Here is a 16,749-nt window from a genome sequence, read left to right on the forward strand (position 1 = left end):
TCATAGCGGCATGAAAAATTGCTCACAATATAAGAGAATACAGAATAGATAGAAAGCAATGTAGATAAAAAAAAAAAAAAAAAAAAACTCACTAAGTCATCTTACTAATAAAGGAGCTTCAATTTCACTTCTGGAGGCAACCAATCCAGAGTTAAAAAGGGATCCAAAGAAAAAGAAGCAAAATGCCAACTATATTGTAAAAGTCAGATGTTTACACCCATGTGACAAATCAGATGACAAAATTGGAGTTAGAAGAAAGTTCCAAAGAAATCAGAATAAAGGAGCTTCAGTCGCACTTATTTTCACAAAATCACCTCAATCATTTCCTATGCTAAGTTAATCGAAGTCATTTTACCTCATTGATCGTGTAGTTAATGTAAATAGTGAATAGTTCTGTCCTACCTCATTTGATCGTGTAAATAATGTAAATAGTGAATAATTCTCTGTCCAAGTATAGACCAAACCAATTTCTCCTCTTGAACCCAATTTCCATTGCTTACTCCTCCTCTATTTGACCCAACCGAACCCTCTACTTCAATTCATTTCACTACTCATTTAATATATCCACATATCCACGGTTCCTCTTCACCTGCACCATTGCCTGACATGAGAAGGATTCTTCTTGACGAACCTAAACCAAACTTTGACTAAACTAATTTACGGCAAATAAGTCGATTCTAAAATAGCCTAAAACAGGCATTTACGGATGAAACTCACAAAAAATACCTAAACTAAACATTTACAACAAATAAATTGAAAGTGAGTTAGAGATGAAATTCACCGAAATAAAAGAAAATGCTCAAAGTTAATCAAATTGTTCGAAAAGGAGGAGCTACGAAATGCACTGAATGACCGACACCAGAGTATCTTCGAACGACATTAGACAACAACGTATGAGCCCAAAATTTTAAAAGAGAATCAAAAATTTGATGAAGGATATTTTTGACCATTTATCAGTAAATTGTCATAGAACTCCTTATTTTCAAAAACTATCCGGTCTTCTATCTTATTTTTGGTAATTTCACAATTATAAAATAATTGATGGAATCAAATTTTAGGATGCCCTGTCTCGATCTCGCTCTATAAATGAACGCTAAGCCATGAGATTGAAGATTTTGGATGCAAAATTGCTTCCACTGTATCCCCTTCACGATTTCATATACTTCTAGCTCGAGAAATTGAATTTCTGAAGTCGAAACAGTGAGTATATTTTTCTAATATGCGTGAATTTTCAGGAATCAGGTTTTTCTGAGCCAAGTTTCCCGTCAACTGGTGTAAAAAATAAGCTATTAGAATCGGGAAATGAAATTTGCTGTTACTTAGCTCTGTGCGGCTTTTCATGTTTAGAATTTGATTATATTTCACTGTTAATATTTTCAGGGGAGTCATTTGATGGGTTGGTTCTTGGTTATTTCTGCCTTGGTTGTAATTTGGATTGCTTCATTATGCAAAATCTTTTCATCTTATAGCAGTGGTTTCTTAAATGGTAATAATCACGAACTGTTCTGTTAAATTTTATCTCTTCTTTTGCACTAAAATACTATCCTTTGGCTTTGACATTTAGATGGCACTCCTCAAAAGAGAAATATCTTGCTGGTCATTGCCCATCCAGATGATGAGTCTATGTAAGCATTTTAGATGTCTTCATTCTTCATTTTTTTTGCTGGGTTTTATATCTTGCTCCAAAATATTTGTCATTGTTTATTGAGTTATGAAAAAATTCGTTCTTACCCACCTACCTATAAATTAATTTACCATGAGTTTTCTTGACATCCAAACGTTGTATGAATATTAAAAAAGAAAAAGAAAATATCTTTCTTGCCCATAGAAAAGAAAGGTTCCTTCGGTTATCTTCCCTGAAAATTTGAACTGATAATGTTAATTTTACTACTTCCATTTGTACTTGTTCAGATTAAATCAGGATTTGATTCTAATAGACCAAATATTTAACTAGGACTTCAAATTTTAATATGTGAACATTCTTTTAACAACAAAACACCATCTACAAGCAGAAAATTTTAGAAATTATTATTATTTGTTATAATGTATTATATCATCGGAGTTGGCTTCTTTTTCTGAAAATACCTCTCCAAGTTGTAGTAGAATGTGCAATTTTGTTTATATTCCTTCATTATAGTTCAATGTCTATGCAATTTTGCCCCTTTTTTATATATATATATGGCTCCTGATGCTGTTGTGCTTTCTACACACCTGCAGGTTCTTTTCTCCAACAATAAACTTCCTTACATCAAGGGGGCATAAACTTCATATTTTATGCATGTCGATTGGTATTGCACCTCAACAATTCACTTGTTGGTCTTTCTTTATTTACTAATGTAGCAAAATATTGACTTGAATCATTTGAAACCCAACTTCATACCTTAGGGATTGCTTTGAAAACCTTTTTACTTTTTTTGTTAACAGAATTGTTTTCAAAAGTTTTGAGCAGGTGACTTGTAAATGATAAAATTATTTGTATGTTTAAAATTACTATCCATGAACACATAATTTTTTTTTGTAGAAGGAACAACTCTGGTTGCTTTAAAAACAAGGCATCCGTAATCATAAGAATAAACTTCAAAAACCAGGGAGAGCAAATTTTGAAAACCGATTATTCAAAACATATTTTTGAAATAGCTTCCAAACAGCCACTTATATTCTATTTTTATGCCAATCATTTATCATATAGGTAATGCAGATGGCATGGGAACCATAAGAAGAGAAGAGTTATACAAAGCTTCCACAGTTCTTAAGGTCTTTGAGCCTAAAATAAAACGAAGTATTTAAATAAATTTCTGGTATCTTGAACATTTTATTTCTTCTCAATGAAAGCTGGTATTTTTTACAAGAAGAGAAAAATAATAATAATAATAATAAAATTAGCTTCTCTGATGTCATGTTTGGCCTAGATATTGAACCTATGAGGTTAAAAGTTTCCTGTCGTAAACCCTCAATCCTCTTTGTACGCATGGATTTTTCATTCTATATATTTAGTCTACTATTTTTTGTTTCAATTTTCATTTATCGAAGTCTGTTTTTATGGTTATGAAATCTAGGTTCCCCTCAATCAACTGAAGATCCTGGACCATCCAGGTTTGCAGGTGTGACTTCAATAGTGTCTGGCTGAGTTTGATTATACTGTCCCTATACGACCTATCATATGAAGACTGTAATCCAATGTAATAATGCCGTCAGGATGGTTTTGGCAAAGTGTGGGATCATAAATTGCTGGCAGAGATTATTGAACAGGAAATATCAAGCCGTGAGATTGACTTGGTACAACGTTGAAATCATATATACATGGGCTTTTTGTTATCTATAACGTTTTTAGTTTCTTTCTAACATGCTTTACATTCCGTTCTTTCACTGTTTATGGCTTTTAACAGATTATTACTTTTGATAGCTATGGAGTTTCTGGTCACTGTAATCATCGTGATGTGCACAATGGGGTGCGGTAAGTTGACTTCTAAACTAATGCTGCTTTTATTCTTCTTACTGCTTCCTTCAGCATTTCTTGTTTTCTCAAAATTTGTCTCCGTTGTAGCTAGGTTTTCAAGGAAAGAACATTTATTGCTGAAATCTTGGAATTTAAATGTTTATATTGGTTAAATAATTTATCTTCACCCATGTGTAAACAAAAATTAATGTCATGTGGCTCCAGTTTGAGTATCATAATAAGGAAAATAATGCATTACAAGTAATGACATATAGTTAAAAATTGAGTGAGTTGTAGACGTCTATACTGTTTCTTCCTTTCTATTTGCAATTGTATATCTATATATTTATTATTAATTAAAAGAAAATTCTCACTATCAGCTCTAAGTGTAGTATAATCAAATGATGCATTGCTCCTCCATTCTTATAGAAAAACTCTTTTACCTTTTTTCCAATGATGTAAACAGAGTTTTCTTACACAATAAGGCTCCACAAAGTTTCGAGGCATGGGAACTAGTAAGTTCTCCTTTTCGATATATTTGATTCTCATTTAATCGCATTTCTATGATGACTCATGATTTATGATCCCTCGCTCCCAAAATTCCTTTTCTTTCTAATTTGAGTTTCCATTCGAATGCTTTGAACTTCAGGGTTCCGCAATTCTTAATTAATATGAGAAAAAATATCTTTCAAGGACATTTGAGTAATTCTTTTCTTATCTGTGTCGAGACTACTGAATGAGATGGAGCCAAGTTATGGCTCAATGAATTATTAGAATTGATTAAATTCATCAATGAATTTAGACTAGTTGATATGACTTGTTAAGTGTGAACTTCCAAGTTACCCTCTGTCCTGTAAGATTTGTTCCAGGGTTCAACCTTTCTGTGTCCAGTTATTTTTCTACTAGAATAAGAAGAATGCCTCTATTTTCCTTTGACATCTCACAGAAAAGTAAACATAAGTCTTTTCATGTCAACCGGAGCCAAGCACGTTCGCATAATCAACTTCTGAGTTCCCTTTACAGGAGTTTATATTTAATTTTCCTTGGTTATTTTCAGGTCAGTACCAATATACTACGGAAGTATAGTGGACCAGTTGATATCTGGTTATCTATTTTGTTTTCTGAAGCGCACACAAGTGGAACAACACATTGCTTGATAAATGAATGTCCACGACAAAGCTTCTTCGCAATGGCACAGCATGCAAGCCAATGGGTTTGGTATGTTTGTTTTCTGAATTTTATTTGAGATTAGAACATAAACTCCATGTTGAGGTTATTTGAGAGCTTCCCCTGTTATGCTTATTTCATTCTTCCATTCCCTTTCCATTCGTAAGGCAATTTGGATTTGGTCGGCTGGAGAATGCCTTTACATGTTGCTTTAATTGCTCTACTCTTTGATTTGTCAGGTTTCGGAAACTCTTTGTTACATTTTCCAGTTATACCTTTGTCAACACACTGAAAAGAATCAACTAGCCATGCTGTTATAACACCATATGATGTTAACAATATCCACCGATATCTACTTCGTGAGAACTTTACACTGGGATTTCTTCATTTCATGTGAGGTTTAGATTGAAGTCTCTCCCTATTTTTGGTGCATTCTAATAATTGTGCTTTATACAGTATTAAGGGTTCACCACATGTTGATTTTACTGTGAATGGAATTCAGCTGGTGATCTGAACTTTGGCATAAATTTGTCTGTTAGAAATCCATTAACAATTGCATTAACAGAGCTTGAGCCTAACTAAGACCAAATTGGAGAAAGTATTATGTAGTGATTTTAAACTAATCTTAAGCAAACATTTAATAAAAATTAAAGAACGTCAAGCTTTGTACTAAAAACAACACAACTTAATCAACTATTATATAGGATTATTTTAAAAAACGAAGTAACTTTTATATAAACGTCATGGTTAACTCTGAAAACAATTATAAAAATGTGAACCAAGTTGCAAGTAGAAAAAAAAGACGATGAATATCAGAAGAAGGATTGGTCATAAATCTTTTATCTCTTGGAGGTAGAATCCATCATTTATATCCTGACGACTTCTATGCCATAACAGGCATATCCTTGAGCCATGGATCCAGTGGTTTTCCAATGGAGTACACTATGAATCCTATCTCCCTGAGCTTTTGAACATCAACAACATTTCTCCCGTCAAAGACAAATGCAGGTTTCTGCATTTGTTTAAAAATCCTTTGGAAATCAAGAGTCTTGAATTCATCCCATTCAGTTAGAATGCAGACTCCATGAGCATCTTTAGTCGCCTCATATGGGTCCCAAGCAAAACTGACTTCCTTTGCTGCAGTTGGGCTCACTGGCTGCAAGTGGATTGGATGGTCCCAATCAAACTTGTTCATAGATAAGTCCCTTTGAATCTGATCCTCAGTTACTTGTGGATCATATACACTCAATTTTGCCTTGTCCCCTAAAAGTCCCTTGCAGACATCAATTGCTGGAGTTTCCCTTGTGTCACCTGTATCTTTCTTGAAAGCAAATCCAAGGATCGCTATCTTTTTTCCTGAAACTGTATTGAACATTGAAGAGACAACCCGGTTCACAAATCGGTTCTTTTGGTAGTCGTTGACCTTTATCACTTGTTTCCAGTAGCCTGCAACTTCATTCAAGCCATTGCATTCACAAATATAAATCAAATTGAGAATGTCTTTCTGAAAACATGATCCACCAAAACCGACACTAGCATTTAGGAACTTCGGTCCTATTCTAGTATCTTTCCCAACAGCGTGGGATACCTGTGACACATCTGCACCAGTAGCCTCACAGAGAGCTGACATGGCATTGATAGAAGAGATCCTTTGAGCCAGAAATGCATTAGCAGCTAACTTTGAGAGCTCTGCTGACCACAGATTCGTGGTGAGAATTCTTTCTTCAGGCACCCACTGGGCATATACACTCTTCAAAGCCTGAATTGCCTTGAGACCATCCGGAGTTTCTCTTCCTCCTATGAGAACCCTGTCGGGGTTAAATAAATCTTTAATAGCAGTACCCTCGGCAAGGAACTCTGGATTTGATAGAATCTGATATTTGATTCCCTTACTGTTGTGAGTAAGGATCTTTTCTATTGCCTCAGCTGTTTTAACTGGAACAGTTGATTTTTCAACAACAATCTTGTCTGTTTTTGATACATCGGCAATCATCCTGGCCGCACTCTCCCAATAGGTGAGATCTGCAGCTTTTCCAGCTCCAAGGCCTCGAGTTTTCGTTGGAGTGTTAACTGAAACAAAGATTATGTCTGCCTCTGAGACGTGCCTCTCAACATCTGTACTGAAAAATAGATTCTTTCCTCTGCACTGCTTCACTACTTCATCAAGACCAGGCTCATATATGGGGAGTTGGTCACTATTCCAGGCTAAGATCTTCGGGACAGAGATATCAACAACTGCTACTTCAATTGTGGGACATTTTAATGCAATCACCGCCATGGTAGGCCCACCAACATACCCAGCTCCAATGCAGCAGATCTTCACCATTTTCCTCAGCTGGACCCTGAATGAACAAATAACCAAAAGATTTATAACAAAGTACGAGCCTTTCTTTTTGTAGGTCGTGTGTATCGTTATGTTCCAATTTCATTTTCCTCAATTTCCTTTTGCAGAAACGATTGAAAGAAGGGAAGGAGAATCCGTGTCAATAATCTGATCTTTCCTATGCATAAAGAAAATACTGTGGGAGGCCTAAGAATCATAGTATAGGCTTTAGTTACACCCAGAAATCTCCTATATCTTCAAGATCTTTTATGCATATTGCATGTAATAAGAGATCTATGTACAAATATGACCTTTTATCCTCATCTATTTTTCTAGATAAATAGCAATCAGAAAACAATATACAGAACAATATAGACATCAGGAAGAAAAATGTACACATCCTTAATTCTTATTCTTAAGACGTAAAAATGATGGATGCAATTCGACTAAATTACCTCTCTATTAAACTTGAAGGTGGTTATCTTGAGTGAATCTTTTAAAACAAAAGAGTAATTTTTCTACAAGAAAATAAGGTGGCTAGAACCTCTTTAAATAGTCCAAAGAAAGAAAAAAAAATGTTCCATGAAGTAATAACTACCATACCTGTGCAACTTTCTCCAAGCAAAGCAAAGTCAGATTTTGAAAGCTGGAAAAGGATCTTCAACACGTCTTGAGAAAGCAATTCTGCAGAGCAAGTTACAAACAAGGGGCCTCAATTAATGATTTGTAATTTTATATTAGGAAAAAAGACCACCCCAAAGGTACGAACCCCTAAATTTTGTTTTATTAATCAATACTTTTAACGTGATATCGACATCACGTCAGTCATAAATAGTGCTAACATGATTTAGCATAAACAAGAGATGTGAAAATTTACCAACAATCAAAACCACATTTTCTAAGGTTTATCCATCAAAACGTGGAAAAGGGTGACAACCCTTTTCTTTTTCTTATAAGAATCATGAAAAATAACTAACATTGAGAAAAAAGAAGTATGAATTTTCAAATCTATATTTGCTAGATGATGACAGACAAAGTTTCCTTAAGTTTTACCAAGCTAGAAATGGAAACATTAAGCCAAGAATCAAGCAATCTTTCCATCTATTTCATTGGAAATATTACACAAGTTTGACCAAAGAAGGAGGTAAAATCAACCAAAAATGAAGGTAACAAAAATAAAAAATCCCATCATATACATGGAAAGAAAGTCTTAATAACATTCCAAGAATGATTCAAATTCAAAGAAAATGCTCAAAAAAAGAGGAAAAAAAAAGTCTGATCAACATGCAAACAGAAATCCCACCTCTAAAAACTAGGGTAAAATGTCAGAACAAATTGTGTATTGTTTAATAGAAAAAAAAAGGGTTATTTGGGAGTGGTTTTATTAAGAAAGAAAGCAAGCAAGCAAACAGTGGTAAGTAAGTTGTGAGTTTCTTGTGTAGAGCATAAATGGAGGCATAAATACAGGGCGTTGCTCAAAACAAGGGGCGGATTCAAATAATTTTCTTTTTGGTAAATTTAATAAGAAGAATAAAGAAAGAGTAAACAAAAGGAGGTTTCTGAGAAATTATTAAGCTTGGAATTGAATATTTAATGAGACGATTACCTCAGGAATCGGCCATGAAAATGCAGTTCTGAAGACGAAGGGTTACTCATTTGAGACGCAACCGAAAGAAAAATAGAGAGAGAAAGGAGAAGGCGTTTCTCGTTACATTTTAGAAGCTTACAAGTAACCGATGAAGCAATTTGATCACTTTGAATTAATGCTTTCATAATAACACATTTATGTTCGTCTTAATATATTAACTATGGGTGGGTATGATTATTCACCTATATTATATTTTGATTTATTTTGCTATACTTGCAAATAGTTGTTTCATTTGAGATGAATAAAGAATAGACGTCCACTTCTACCAATTTTAAAGAATGCTTCATAAAATTAGAAATAAGAAACAAAATTATTTATTAAACAAGATTGTTTCTTGAAAATTGAGAAACGGATAAAAAATGAAAATGTTATCAAACACATTCTTTATCGTTAAGATCGAAATGGAAATTTTAAATCAAATGCAGAATTTTGAAATTGTATGTACACTTCTTTAATCCTTAATCATAATCAAAGGTTTGGAAATAGTGTCTTAAAAAAACTTGAAAAGAGAATTCGACGTATTATAATTTATGTCATCTCTATAAAGTTTTCTTGTTTTTCTCTAAAAAAAAAATAAGTTGATAATTTTGGTGAAACTTTCCCAAAATAAATCAAATAGTTTTTTGGAATTTTGATATTATGGTTTCTTATTTTTATTTTAAAAAATATAAAATTTGGTCAAAATGAATTTTTGTGTTCTTTTTTACTTTGTTATACAAAAATTATTGTGTATTGTTTGTTTCGTAAATCAGTCTTCCTTTCGAATGGACACCAACCAAGTCACAATTTGTTGCAGTGCCATTGATGAAATAGAAAGCAAAGCAAATAAAGTTTGTCAATAATTCATTAAAAAGAACTACATTTCTCTTCCTTTAATTAATGCAAATAACAAAAACTAATCTAAAATCTTCAGGAACTAGTTTTTAAAAAATCAAATCAATGACGACAAAATAATCATTTTCCTTACTGTGTGTTTATAATGTTCTTTTTCATAGACCAAAAAAACCAAAAACCAATCAATCATAAACAACAGTTTCTATATCGTGATATTAGGCCTCCGCCCACATTACTATAGAGATTTGAACTTCAATTATACAGAAATAATACAATTCCCGCCGAATGAACAAAAAATTAAAAATAAAAATGAAGAAGGTTTATGATTTTATACACACAACTGTACTGTTATTGGGAGTCCTCCTGTGTACATTTTTATTTAGCAAAACGTAGCTCAATAGTCCCCAGGTTTCTTGCAATATCAAAATTCTCACCCCTTTCAATTTACAACACCAACCAACCAGAAAATAAGCAAATCATCTCCCCCATAAATCTGCATAGAAGCACCCAAAATTGGAATGATCGAAGTTCAGAGGACAGATATTAACCAAAGGGTATGTAGGGAGCAGCCAAAACATTGCTAGATTTCATGTTAAAAGACCAGTCAATATAACAGTTAACAGTGAAGTACTAGTGTTGTATGATACCTAAAATGTAAGGATGTGACTTTATGTTGTAATGTTCATGTAAAAGTTTTGTCGAAAAAAGATGGCATATGCATAAACTATGGACTAGTGGATGAAGATGACAAATGTCCAAAACTATAAAAGAAATGCTTCAATTACTTGAGTCAATCGTTGAAATATAGGCTTATAGAAGAACGTTGAAAAATAAATCTAGCAAGCACAAATATATATATAGATATAGGATTCTAACTTACATTTTTTTTCTTTCTATAAAGCCAGTGCAATGGTTTTTTTACAGATCGACGCCTTCATCAAGGCCCTTGGAGCTAATCATGACATTGGAATCGATTTGTTTGTCAAATTTCTTTTTTCTCCTAGCTTCAAAATCCTCAAATCCTTCCATCTGGTAGTCCATGGAAGAAACGAGCAATATTATTAGGCATATTCCACTTATTTTCTATGCAATGTTAATTAAGAATGAAGTGCAATTAAGAAGTAAACCGGACCTGCTGAAATTGATCCATTAAAATTGGATTACCATGCAAAGATACATTCTGCAATGCTTTGCAATCTTTCAACAGATTTGATGGTAACTGAGATAGAAATGCAACAACACAATTCAAATATAAGTATGAGAATGCTAGGGGAAAGACTAATTTTTAAGGTACTAACTAAGCCTACAATGGAGAGAATTTTATAAGTATAACGTAGAAAAAGAGTGTTTTGTGCACGCACATGCTGTTTGTAGTAGACAATATAACATTTTGTTGCCCAAGGAGATCTTAGATGATCAGTAAAGGAGTGGTAACCCTTCTGATATATCTCATGAACTCAAGGACAAACAGTAAAAGATATTCATTTTATGTTAAAGTAACATACTCATTACTATAGTCAGAACTGTAAAATTCAGGAAGTTAAATCATGTACAAATATTTAAAAGTCTACCTGACCAATATTGTTATTATCTAAACGCAACGACTTCAGGTGAATCAGATTGCACAAAGACGAGGGAAGGTCTTCCATAAGATTATCTGAAAAGTTGTTCAAATATAAGCAACTGATAAATTACAATCCTAATTCCTTGCTACAAAACCACACGTAAGGAGAAACATTATATGTCTCCAAACATGCAATCATAGAAAAGAAACTAACCAGAATCATGGCTAATCATACACTAGTTTCTTGCAATAATTCTCCAAAGTGTGGCAGGAGGCCAGTTAATAATAATTTGTCCAATTAATAAAGGTTTTCCATGTCAAAAAAGAAGCAATTGTTGAAAGTTCAATGTCTTTATTCATGGTGCCAAATAACAATTGTTGAAGTAGTTTATAGGCATCATATTGCCTGCAAAAAGACTGGCAGTAATTTCATGTACCATTTGCTTGCAATTCTTCTAGGGAGAAGCAACTTCCTATTGATTCTGGGAGAGATTTTAACTTGTTGTTTGACGCATTGATAAGCAATAACTGCATCATCAAACTCGGTGTTAGTCCTCAAAGTTGATCATACGCAAGTTTTACCACATCAAAATAAAAGGTTAAATATGGAATTACATCTTTCAAAAAGGAAAAAAAGTTCATCACTCTCGCTAATTGAATTTTGATAAGACATTAGCATCAATATTAGTCCACGTGCAATGAAGTTTACCATTATCGTCATTATAGATACTAGTGTTATGATGTTGAAGCTTTTCAAAATCTTATGATCAATAAAATTTCTAGCACTCTCAAGGTCTTCGGGTATTAGGCTGCAATATAAGTGGTACCTCTGGGATTGATAATTGAACTCTGACCAGTCCATCCCATGGTTATGGAATATGGATGCGCCATTTCCCCCCAAAAAAATAAAACATTAACCATGAGAAGAACCTATAGCTAGAACTAAAAAGAGACTTCTGGAATCTGGTCTATTCTGTTTACCCGAAGTAAACCTCTTGAATCTGGAATATGGTATAGCTAGAACTAAACCTCTTGAATAATCCATCTTAAATGTATCACTCATCAATGATTCTATTGTTTTTCATAGTCTGTTGGTCTTAAGTTATAAGACGCTCAATACATATGTACAGAAAAACAACCTTTTTATAGAAATATTGTACCAAGGCCATTTATCTTTTATCCTAGCAATGGCAGATAATCCTCTTTGACCATTAGTCTAAAACTCCAACATATTTAATTCCATTTATCCATAACTAGTTACTAAGGCACCCGCCTATTTTCTATTCCACTTAAAATATGGATATGCAGACATTCTAACGGATCTTATGGAATAAGAACGTGATCCAATACTTTGATTCAATGTTAGAAACAACATAACTTGAAGTGCTCTGCAATTCCAACCAAATAAAAAATTACAGATGAGGTATAATTGTAAAGATGCTGTGAAACAAAAACCACTTACATTCCGCAAGCTTCCAATGGTTTCAGGTAAGGACGAAAGCAGATTTCGGGAGACAGATAAACGTTCAAGTCGTACTAGCTGACCCACTACACGCGAGAACTGATATCTATTTAGAATGTCTTATAATAATTTGAAAATAAAACCAACAGAAGTTACAATGGTATGGCACAAGGCAAAAAAGTTTTATCACTTATCACTTCTCCCATTCATTTTTAGTCTCTTGTTAAATTAGATAAGAAAATTACATTCATCAGGTAATGTCGTAATATGATTTCCATCAAGTATCATAACTTTTAGAGATTGTAGCTTCCCTAAATTCATTGGTAGACGTTCAATAAGGTTATCTGCCAATACCTGACAAAAAAATGGAAAGTTTTATTTATCTTTTTTCCTGAAAGAGAAATGTGAGGTAAAGTAACAGAACTGTCGTCTCTACTTCTAGTAAAGATTGTAAATCTAAAAGATAAAGAAAAAAGAGAAAATTGCAACTGTTATATATGCCAAATACAACTAATGAGAACAGAAGTACCGAGTCCTACAAAGATTTGATAAACTTTTACTGAAAAAATTTAAGAAAAAAAAATACTGCACCAAACGAGTAAAAATGAAATACAATCCATACCAGACGCTGCATGTTTATTAATTTGCAGACTTCCATGGGAATATCAACTGCAAAATAATTAAAAGAGGCAAGTTAATAAAAGTATTGAAATTGTTATAGTCGGTAGATTAGAAGTTTCATTATTGCCAGTTAAGTAAGATGATAGATGCAAGGATGATTGATGTCAAAAAATAGTTTCAAGAATATTTACAACCACGACCACTGCAAGAAGGAGAGTCCAAGACACCCACCTATTTTATTGTTTGTTAAATCAAGGGTACGAACAGATCTTTCCATGTCAAGAACTTCATCAGGAAATGTCTGTTCCAACATCAGTAGATGTGTAAGCATATGGCCAACAAAACCAATCACGGTTCAAGCATTTCCAAAGAACAGATGATTTATTCTTACTGAAACTCGTGAACTCATATATTACTTTTCAGAATGATTATAATTATGCTATGCAATGAAATCCAAATTCAAACACTCAAAGTATCATCAACATCAACACAGTCAAATGTATTGAAGAGCAAGGGTCCATATATGGGTAAAATTTCCAGGTGACTCAATTTAGAGGTTCTTATCTGAAGAGTAGAAATAGAGCATGCATATACAGGACCTGTAACTGTAATCTTTCCTTTATTTGACCCAACTGGAAGAACTATTTGGAATCCCCAAGTCATTTGATTTTATAAGATACATTTTACTCCTTTGATTTCTTCCTAACAACAAAATCTAATTTACAAGTTCAATTCATTCCAATAGCTAATTCCTAATTCACCAGCTCCAGCACATTCAGTTACATACATAAACAATGCAGCAATATAAAAATATAACTGACAAATAAGCTAATTTATCAATTGTGGAATAAGCGCAAACTCACAAGAGAGCAAAAAAAAAAATCTTAAAAGCAAGCAATAGTAACCTACGGCCTCCTACAATGAAAGCCGTGTGTCCATTTGAAAGATGACTCTCATTCAAATAGAATATGAACAAGAAAGAAACAAGTCGAATCCCAATAAAAGGGAAATATACAATTCATGTAGGAAGATAATAATGAAGATAACCTTCAACTTTGAGTCTCGCAAAGCCACGATACCAGTAGCTCGCCATCGAGCCACTCTGCTGGCCTTTGAATCTGCATTCTTGCTAGCATAGCACCCCATGTTACCAGCACCAGAGAAAAACTCAGCCTTCCAAGAAAGAAACAAGGATGGTAGTGATGACAAGCTTTTTGAATACGTCTCTGGTACATAAATAATGAGAGTGTCAGAAAGATCAGAACTGAATGATACTACTTTCACAGAAAGGAGAACAGTTCAACCACTTAATAGCTACATTAAGGCCTAAGATTTTGGCTAGTTATACCTTCTCGATGGTCTTTGCTGCTAATTAAATAAAAATAATGCAACCCATTTGTCACTGATACAAAAAGTGTCTTACTCTAATTGTTAAAAAGTGGCAGAAATCAATCAACTGGGTGTTATTAAGATTCATATTTCATTGAAACATTGTCCCTACCAAATGCTGGGCATACAATAAGATTATGCGACCCTTGCTTGTATATCGTTAATCAGGTAATAACTTGAATGCAAACAGGTGAAAAGAAACATAGAACTGCTAACTTTGTACCTGGGTACTCCTTTCTACAGAGAATTTGATCAATCAAACGACACAGCTTTGATCATCGATGAACAAAGGAAATTTCGCCAAATCCAAACTGGGTCTGAAAGAAAATGGTGTCCCCAGCATCGGAGAAGACAGTGTGTCACCAGAAATCGTGAATTGAACAGACCCAGAAGGAACGAAAGTTCACAAAAAGTCTTAGATTGATTGATCAACGGAAACGGATCATTGAAAACCTTGACCAGGAGAATGTTTTGAGAAGACAACAGAGATGGATATTAAAAGAAATGCTTAAAATTAAAAAAAATAAAAAAATAAAAAATCGATCTTTGAATCAAATACGTTGAAATGAAAGGATAGTGGAGAACGAAATTGAGTGGGTAAAAAAGCCTTTTCGATTTCTCCTAAAACATAACTTTTTCTTGTGTTCTTTTTTTCTTATTTTTTTTAGACCATAAATAAATAAATAAATTTGATAAGTTACCTTATTGAAAAATAGTTTCATTTTTTTTACTATATTTAGAAATTTTACTTTAAAATTTTGAAATTAGATTTGATTTTGTTAAATTTTTACTTCCATTTTGGTTTAGTTTTTGTTTGATTTAAGGTTTTTACTAAGTTTTTATGTTTGAAAGGTGATTCTAAAATAGTTAGTCCCTTTTAGTCATTTTTTAAATCGTATTTTTTTATCCATTAAAACTAAATTGTGATGATATGAACGTAGGAAGATTGTATTTATGCATAAGTTTTAATGCTAAAATAACTTTTAGTAATTAAAATCATATTTTTCGGCCTACAATGAACCTATATATTAAACATGTACTTAAAATAATTAATTAATCATTGCTATTGTTTTAAAATATAGTTGAATTGGAAGCGATATTTATAAATATAATAAAATATCATTGTCTATTAACACAAAAAATGTAACACGGTTTTAAAATATTTTCAATATTACATAATTTTACCTTTTATCAATACCTATCTCAAACTATGTCATGTCTATAAATGCAATCTAACTAATGAACACATCATTGATATATATTTGTTGTTGATCGTGTTGCATTCTAATATGGTATTATGTTTTCGCAGTGGTGTGTCACATTAATATAATATCAATATGATGTATACAAATCATATCGTTTTACTTAATTTGTTATTAGGTATTTTATTCATCGTTCATTGTTTTTTTTCTAGTTTGGATAATTTTTTAAATGACAAATGACTAGAAATAGATTCGAATAATAAGTAGAAAGCTAATCAGTCAATGAAAAGAATCTTTTTTCTCTTTCTCTTTATTATAAAGAACCCACGGAGCGGAGGCCTAGGGCAAAGTAATAGTCAAGTCAATCATCAAAACGTCTGAACCTGTGTCATTGAAGTCTTTTCAAATCTTTTTCATAGTCTTGACTATCATCAAAACCTCCGAGCAAAATTCCTGGACAAATAATAGTCTATCAAACACTACATAGATAATGATATTTTGGTTGATTTTAGGTTAAAAAGTACTTATGGTCTCTAAACATTCGAAAAAGTAACAATTTAGTCATCGTACTTTTAAATATTTTTCTTTTAATCTAGTCTACAATGTTTGGTATGCAACAATTTAATTATTATACTTTTAACTTTGTAACAATTTAGTCCAGATTGTCAATTTTATAATTTTACTATTAAACTTTGCATTTCATAAAATTATAAAATCTAATTAATCTATCAATTTATTACATAAGAATCTCATTAGATTTTCACATTAATTTTTACAATAGATACTAAATTATTAAAAAAAGTTTAAAATAGACGACAACTTATTATATAACAAAATTCAAAAACTAAATTGTTACGAAAATAAAAGTTCAAAAATCGAGAAGACTGTCAACCAAAGTCCATAAAGTTATTAGGAGTAAAAGTGAGTTTTAAATTTAAGTTTAGTAAAAGTAAAACCAACCATGGAGAGATATTAAAAAATATATGAGGAAAAGAAAAAAGTCAAAGAGACTTAGGAGAAGGAAGGAGAGGATGGCACGTGTGGGTAATCGGGAGCGTTGGATTAAAACTCCAATGAATACCACGTTGTGCGATTGTATTTCA

The 16,749-nt window shown here is 32.7% G+C and overlaps 3 protein-coding genes across 10 annotated transcripts; 1 reads left to right on the forward strand and 2 right to left on the reverse strand.

The window, feature by feature from the left end:
* The first annotated feature begins 1,038 nt into the window (after nucleotides 1–1,038).
* Nucleotides 1,039–8,843, forward strand: LOC103494031 (uncharacterized). 6 transcript variants are annotated; one of them, XR_007818835.1, is made up of 12 exons: nucleotides 1,040–1,200; nucleotides 1,381–1,486; nucleotides 1,565–1,625; nucleotides 2,218–2,288; nucleotides 2,690–2,754; nucleotides 3,057–3,101; nucleotides 3,196–3,276; nucleotides 3,387–3,454; nucleotides 3,903–3,951; nucleotides 4,494–4,654; nucleotides 4,843–4,996; nucleotides 8,538–8,843. XR_007818835.1 is itself a non-coding variant. In XM_051081075.1 (11 exons), exons 2-11 carry the CDS (start codon nucleotides 1,393–1,395, stop codon nucleotides 4,907–4,909), a joined length of 708 nt encoding a protein of 235 aa, XP_050937032.1. In that variant the 5' UTR covers nucleotides 1,039–1,200; nucleotides 1,381–1,392; the 3' UTR covers nucleotides 4,910–5,130. The 6 variants fall into 6 exon arrangements, 3 of the variants coding, with proteins under 3 accessions (XP_050937032.1, XP_008453257.1, XP_050937033.1); XR_007818836.1 differs by lacking the exon at nucleotides 8,538–8,843 and adding an exon at nucleotides 7,055–7,377; XR_007818834.1 differs by lacking the exon at nucleotides 8,538–8,843 and adding an exon at nucleotides 5,501–5,650.
* Nucleotides 5,274–8,677, reverse strand: LOC103494030 (UDP-glucose 6-dehydrogenase 1-like). Of its 3 annotated transcripts, none has more exons than XM_008455033.3 (3): nucleotides 8,533–8,677; nucleotides 7,530–7,610; nucleotides 5,274–6,945 (listed from the first exon to the last, which is right to left on the reverse strand). In XM_008455033.3, exon 3 carries the CDS (start codon nucleotides 6,927–6,929, stop codon nucleotides 5,487–5,489), a length of 1,443 nt encoding a protein of 480 aa, XP_008453255.1. In that variant the 5' UTR covers nucleotides 6,930–6,945; nucleotides 7,530–7,610; nucleotides 8,533–8,677; the 3' UTR covers nucleotides 5,274–5,486. The 3 variants fall into 3 exon arrangements, with proteins under 3 accessions (XP_008453255.1, XP_008453254.1, XP_008453256.1); XM_008455032.3 differs by lacking the exon at nucleotides 8,533–8,677 and adding an exon at nucleotides 8,230–8,501; XM_008455034.3 differs by lacking the exons at nucleotides 7,530–7,610; nucleotides 8,533–8,677 and adding an exon at nucleotides 7,382–7,522.
* A 702-nt stretch (nucleotides 8,844–9,545) lies between the features above and the next one.
* Nucleotides 9,546–15,048, reverse strand: LOC103494028 (plant intracellular Ras-group-related LRR protein 7). The gene is made up of 11 exons (XM_008455030.3): nucleotides 14,668–15,048; nucleotides 14,103–14,281; nucleotides 13,287–13,356; nucleotides 13,057–13,103; nucleotides 12,680–12,788; nucleotides 12,435–12,520; nucleotides 11,410–11,500; nucleotides 10,980–11,065; nucleotides 10,541–10,627; nucleotides 10,289–10,437; nucleotides 9,546–9,901 (listed from the first exon to the last, which is right to left on the reverse strand). Exons 2-10 carry the CDS (start codon nucleotides 14,199–14,201, stop codon nucleotides 10,327–10,329), a joined length of 786 nt encoding a protein of 261 aa, XP_008453252.1. The 5' UTR covers nucleotides 14,202–14,281; nucleotides 14,668–15,048; the 3' UTR covers nucleotides 9,546–9,901; nucleotides 10,289–10,326.
* Between the last annotated feature and the right edge of the window lie 1,701 nt (nucleotides 15,049–16,749).

The sequence above is a fragment of the Cucumis melo genome, chromosome 2 (assembly GCF_025177605.1).
Source record: "Cucumis melo cultivar AY chromosome 2, USDA_Cmelo_AY_1.0, whole genome shotgun sequence".
Classification (NCBI taxonomy): Eukaryota; Viridiplantae; Streptophyta; class Magnoliopsida; order Cucurbitales; family Cucurbitaceae; genus Cucumis; species Cucumis melo.